At 46.4% G+C, this 5,955-nt stretch overlaps 1 protein-coding gene across 1 annotated transcript; it reads right to left on the bottom strand.

Moving 5' to 3' along the window:
- Positions 1-2,219: 2,219 nt before the first annotated feature.
- Positions 2,220-5,159, bottom strand: LOC130017051 (E3 ubiquitin-protein ligase BRE1B-like). The gene has a single exon (XM_056107763.1). It carries the CDS (start codon positions 5,157-5,159, stop codon positions 2,220-2,222), a length of 2,940 nt encoding a protein of 979 aa, XP_055963738.1.
- Positions 5,160-5,955: the final 796 nt, after the last annotated feature.

Here is a 5,955-nt window from a genome sequence, read left to right as displayed (position 1 = left end):
CAGTCCTAGTCTTCCCAGCTGGTCCTGGGGTGGCAGAGCCAGATTGGGAGAAAGTGACCATTTATCTCCTCTTCACATCATATAAGTCACCCATGGGGGCCCAATCACTTCACATATACACAATCAAATACTAATGAGCTAGAAGAAAATAAGAAATAATATTTTACTACAACGTGAATGGAATTGGGAGGTGTCATGCAAAGCAAAGTAAGTCAGAATAAAACAGAAATAATGCATAATTTTATACTACATAAAGACACACAGCAGAGGAATAAATAGCCAATGAAACAAATTCTGAGGTTAAAAAAAAAGCAACAAACCCCGAGGCTCTGACTATGGAACTGTGGTTATCAAAGTGAAGAAAATAGGGATAAAAAGGGCCCAGTGGATCAAGTTGGAGGGATAATGGCTCTTTGGTGGTAGAGTGGCTTGGTAGATTTATACCCCTAAACATATATAAACATATACACTTAAAAATACTATCTCACTACAAGAAATTAACAGATTAACTAAATAGCATAATAATTAGTAAAACCAAGAAATTCTTATACCGTACTAATTGTAATGCTTAAAATAAATGTCAAAGAGCACATACATTATAAATATAACATATAATAATTTTGGTGTGTTTTCAGCTATTAATTTTGGAGTCTACCTTTCAAACTTTATATTCCTATGAATGAAATATAATATTATCCATTTTCTTTGAATAGGTGGATATACTAATTTACTAAAATTTAGTGGACATTCTGTTTATCAAGGTAATTGTCCATTAGGATTTAATTTACCTTTATTTTTGTAGCAATTATTCTGCACTTGAAGCTGAACATCACCTATTAAGATTTTTTTCCTGAAAAATCTAGGGAATCGTCCAAGATTAATATTCTGTGTAGCAGGAACTTCAGATAATAGCAGATACTAAAATTTCTCTACAATAAATTATGTGTCTCTAGTACCATTGTAATGAATACGTTAAAATAAAAAAATCAAACCAGTTGATATATGACCTCTGCCAATTGTTACTCATTAGATAAGTCATGTGTTCTCCTTAGATAAAATATTTTATAGGTTAGAGGGGATTAAAAAATTTCTACTTGCCAATATTATTTTAGTGCTTTTTAAAAAATTTTATTGAAGTTTATATAAGATGCTTACAATATTTTTAAAGTATATGGTATTAAGGTAGAATGTTACTTCACTCCCTTTACCCACTACCAAAATATTAATCCCCTCCACCACTACTCTTATGTCTCCTCTACTCTTATATTCATTAATCCTAACCATATCCCTACTGTTAATTGGCTTTGTATTCCAGAGACATAGGTCTATCATTGTTTAATTCTATTCCTTAACCCTTAATTTCCACAGTCCAGAGTTGGCCTGGGCAGACCTGCACAGGAAACTCCACCAGTACATGCTTGTCACAGGGCATTAGATGAAGCTTTCCTACCTGGAATAACCGGAAGTTAGCCCAGCACTTGTCTATGTCTTCCCCTTCTGGGAAGCTCTGCCTCCAATCAGTTAAAGTCACTAGAATGAAAGGAATCAGGGACAGGGACATGGTGGCATACTGGCATTCACCAGGAGGGCAAATGGGCTTGAGAGAGGAACTGGGAGGGACATGACTCCAACAAACTCATTCCTGGACTGACACTCCTAAGATGAGAGAGCAAGTGTCTGCAACAACAAGAGCTGTCCAGAGAGAGGATGGCGCTTCTACCAATGGGCACTTCTTTCAACTCTAAGCATTCTAGGTTCCCATTGCGTGGAGGGGAACCCCCATGGGAGGGTAGCCCTATCTGGGATGAAGAACATTTGCCTGAGCCATGAAACTCCATTTCAGACAGGCACAAGGAGCCAGTTCACCCGTGGTCCTCCTCGTGAGTTTGTAAGTCAGTTTTATTTTGTGTGTTGGGGGGGGTGGTCAAAATCTGGGGAATCCCCCCCTAGGACTAGGTCTTGGTGTAGAGTAGAAGGGTTTGGGTCCGTTCCCAGGAGGCTCATTTGAGTGTTCTGAGTCTCTTACAGCCAACCTTTCTGCAGGGTGGGGGCCACACCAGGAAAAGGTTAACTGGGCCTGGCTGAATCCACTACCAAAAGCATGCAAAAGAGCTCCTGTACCAAGTAGGTGGGGATGGGGAGGACAGGGTTCACAGGGTCCAGGATGGAGGGCCAGGAAGTAGGAGGAACTAGGGACACTGTTTCCAGAGTTTTCAGATTTAGCTGATGTAGATACGGTGGAAGTCGTGGGCGCCAAATGCTGTGTTGCACTTGGGGCACTTCCTCTGGCGGGCTTCATAGCAGTCCCGAATGCACTTGAAGCAGAATACGTGGAAGCACTTGGTGAGGACTGCATCCTTCTTGCGGGTGTTACAGCAGGGGCAGGTCAGCCACATCTTGTATTCCTTGATTTCTTCCTGGTGGATTTTGTCAGCCTCTGCGTGGACCTTCTTCTTCTTCTCCAGCTTGTGCTGCAGTCGTGAAATATCCTCCTGTGCCCTCTTGAGGTTAAAGCTCTCCTTCTCCCGAGACAACCTGCTCTCTTCCAGGCAAGGCTGAATCTGTTGCAGCTCTTTCTGCGCTTGCTCCAGATGTGCCTTCAGATTCTCGACCAGCTGCATGGTTTCCAAAGCCTTCATCTTCGTTTGCTCCAGGGCCTGGTTGCAAAGCATCAATTCCCTCTCCACATTACCAAGGCAGCCTTGCAAGATCCACTCGTTATGCTCCAGTGTCTGCATAGTCAACAGCTGGGCATGCACTTGGGACTTGAGGCTCAAAACCTGCTCTCCCAGCTCATTTTTCTCCTCACACAGCAGCTTGTAGGTGTCGTTGATCTTGCCCCTCTCTGACAGCAGCTTGAAGTTGGCTTCATCCTTCTCCTGCAACTGCTGCTTGAGCCGCCCATTCTGCTCCTGCATCTCCTCAAAAGCCTGGCCTGTCAATTCTATCTCCGAGGCGAGAGCATCTTCCTCACGCTTGGTAGACCCCAGCTTCCTCCGCAGGTATTTGATCTGCTCTGCCTGCCAGTTGCACCTCCGGGCTCGTTCATCTGCGATCCTCTTACTCTCCCTGCGATCCTTCTCCTCCAGCTCCTCGACATGGCCCCGCAGTTGATCCACCTCAGCCTTGATCTTGTTTTCATCTGCCATGAGCTGCGAATTATCCCGATGCTCCTTGGGAGCCAATTTGTGCATGTCAAGCAACAGTTTCATCTCTTTCTGACTTTCCTGAACTTTCTTGAGGTCTGCTCGGAGGCCTTTGAGGAGTTCTGAAGTCTTCTTCTTGGTCTCCTTCACCTTGGCCTTTTCCTGTTCAGCTCGTGAGAAGGCTGGTGATGTGGATTGGGCTCCCAGGCTGGGCCCTTTCTGGCCCCGAAACTCCTGGCTGGGCCCAGCTTCAGTTTTCTGAGGCTGGGAGGACAGGCCCTGGCGCTCAGGGGTGACAGGTTGGGGTTTTTCATCAGCAGGGGGCATCTCCTCCTCCTTCACAGATGATGTGCCAGTGACAGGCATGGCCACCAATTCCTTCCTGTTGTCTGTGGTACCCACTGGGCCTGGCCCACCCTCTTCTTTTCCTGGCTCTGGGGTACTGAGGTTAGAGTCACCTGCAGGAACCTCACCGGAGATGGAATGGGAAGAACCACTGGACCGGGCCTGGCGTTTGTTGATCTCAGCATGTATGTCTCGCAGCTTCCGCTTGTAGCGCTGGACATCCTTCTTCAGCTGTTCATTATGGATTTGGACGCTGCGAGTCAGCTGACGCATCTCCCGGTTAATGGGCTCTACCTGCTCATTGGCTGCTTGGTTCTGCTCAAACTCCAAGCGCAGCGTCTCATACTCCTTGCGTACCCGAGCCACTGTATCCTCCAAGTGGAAAACCTCTGTGCGCAGGTTTATCTGCATCCCCACCTCATTACTCTCCATGTGCTGGATGTACTGCTGGTGGGAATTATTGGTGGTCAGCAGCAGATCCCGGGCTTCATCCAGCTGGGTCCTTACTTGAAGAGACTCATGGTAGAGAAATGAGAACTGGGCCTGCAGCATTTGGTACTCTCCTGTCTCCCGAACCATCTCCATGGGAAGGGTTTGCAGGGCCACCTTGAGGCGCTCATTAGTCCCCACAGCCTCATAGAATTCGGCTTGCAATGTCTCCAGCTCTGCCAAGCGGCTGTTGGCCAATTCCTGGTTTTCTTTCAACTCTGCCATCAGCGTCTCAAACTTCTGCAAGTTGAAGCTTGAGGAACTCCCAGACACACTGTAGCCAGGGTCGAGCTGACTCAAGGCCTCTGCCAGGTTCTTATTGAGCTTCTGCTCGCGTTTGCGTAGCTTCTCAGTGTCCCACTGCAGGTCATCTACAGTGGTCTCCAACTCCCGCGCCTTTGTTTCGGATGACGTCACCTTGTCCTGGAGCTCAGAGTATTCCAACGAGATGCGGTGGTACTTCTCATGTAGCTGGGTGGCCAAGTCCTGTAGTCGTTGGTTCTCACGGCCCAGATCACTGGTGCGTGTCTGAGCCCTCTCACCAAGAAGCCCGCTGTCTTCTCGGCTGCATACTCGCTCACACAGCTCCCCCACCTGGCGCTGCAAGAAGTCTGAGGCCTTTACAAGACGAGACACGGCTGCCTTGGAGAATTCCATACGGCCCTGCAGCTCTACCTCCTCTTTACTGCTGGCGCCCAAGGCCACCACAAAAGCCAATGCTGACTCTCTGATCGGGGATTGCAGCTGCACTGACTGGGGAGCCCTCAATTCTGAGGTCCCTGGCTCCGAGAGCAGAGTTTCGTCAGGTGTCACCCCCTCCTGCTTCCCCAGTACCCCCTGGTTTTCAAGGCGTTGGAGAAGGGTTTCCACAGTTTCAGCTAGCTGGGCCCAATAGCGGTTAACAGTGAGGAGCATGGCATCATCCGCAGCTTGTCGCTTCTCCAGTTTCTTAATTCGTTCTCGCAGTTCATCTTCACAAGTTTTTCGCTGCTCCAAACAGTCTGCTAGTTTCTGGTTTTTGAACGGTAGAACCTGTAAGTCCAACTCCTCAGTGGTGGAGATTCCTCTGAGATAAATGGGCTGTCTGAGGGTGGGTGTGGTCATTTCTTCACGGCTCAACTTCTCTGGGGATTCGGAGACCCCACTGTCAGCAGTGCGTTTTTTGCTAGGCTCAGACATGGCCGAAGCCGACAGAAACGTTCAAGGTCTCCTGAGCCCTCAGGAAGGTGACAACAGTGGTGGCACTTCTGTCAATGGCGGCAGATTCAGCCCCGCGCCGCCATCTTGGGCAACACCGGAAGTCACGGGCCCTGTGGTGCTGTGCGCATGCGCCAGAGAAGAGGCCGGATGTGGCAAAACTCCACTTCCTGTTTCTGTGATTTATCTTTTCTTAAAGCTGTACATGATTCCATGTCGTTTATATACTGTAAGCTCTTTATCCATTCATTTATAATTTGACATTTGTGTTGCTTCCATAGCCTAACTATTGTACTAAACACTGAAATGAACATAAGTGTGTATGTATCTTTTCAAACTATTGGTTTTGTGGTTTGGTGTAGATGCCATGACGTTTAATTGCTGACTTACATGGAAGTTATAGTTGTACTTTTTTGAGAAATCTTCATAATTCGTTTCATAGAGATTGAACCAAGTGATGGTATCACTAATAGTGAAAGGGACTTATTTATTAAAACATCACTCACACTGGTTGTTGCCATTCTTTTAGATATATATCATTCTCTCTAATGTAAGGAAATTCCATGGGTCCCTTCTTTGCTTAAGTAGCAAATTGCCTGAATGGTTAAAACAATTCTGATACTTTTATGATTCCTATAAATTTCGGTGCAATTTTTCGAGTTATTTTTATGAAAAATGTCATTGAATTTTTATATGGGATTACATGGGATCCGTATGGTACTTTGAGTAAAATAGTTACTCTCAAAATGTTATTTCTTTCAGTCTTTGTTGATGAAAT

Source organism: Sorex fumeus, unplaced genomic scaffold, assembly GCF_029834395.1.
Source record: "Sorex fumeus unplaced genomic scaffold, SorFum_2.1 ptg000171l, whole genome shotgun sequence".
NCBI classification, from domain to species: domain Eukaryota; kingdom Metazoa; phylum Chordata; class Mammalia; order Eulipotyphla; family Soricidae; genus Sorex; species Sorex fumeus.
This window is presented reverse-complemented; position numbering and strand designations above follow the sequence as displayed.

Bases quoted from the DNA above. Each gene is read 5' to 3' on its own strand.
- LOC130017051 (XM_056107763.1), bottom strand. From the start codon at position 5,159: ATGTCTGAGCCTAGCAAAAAACGCACTGCTGACAGTGGGGTCTCCGAA.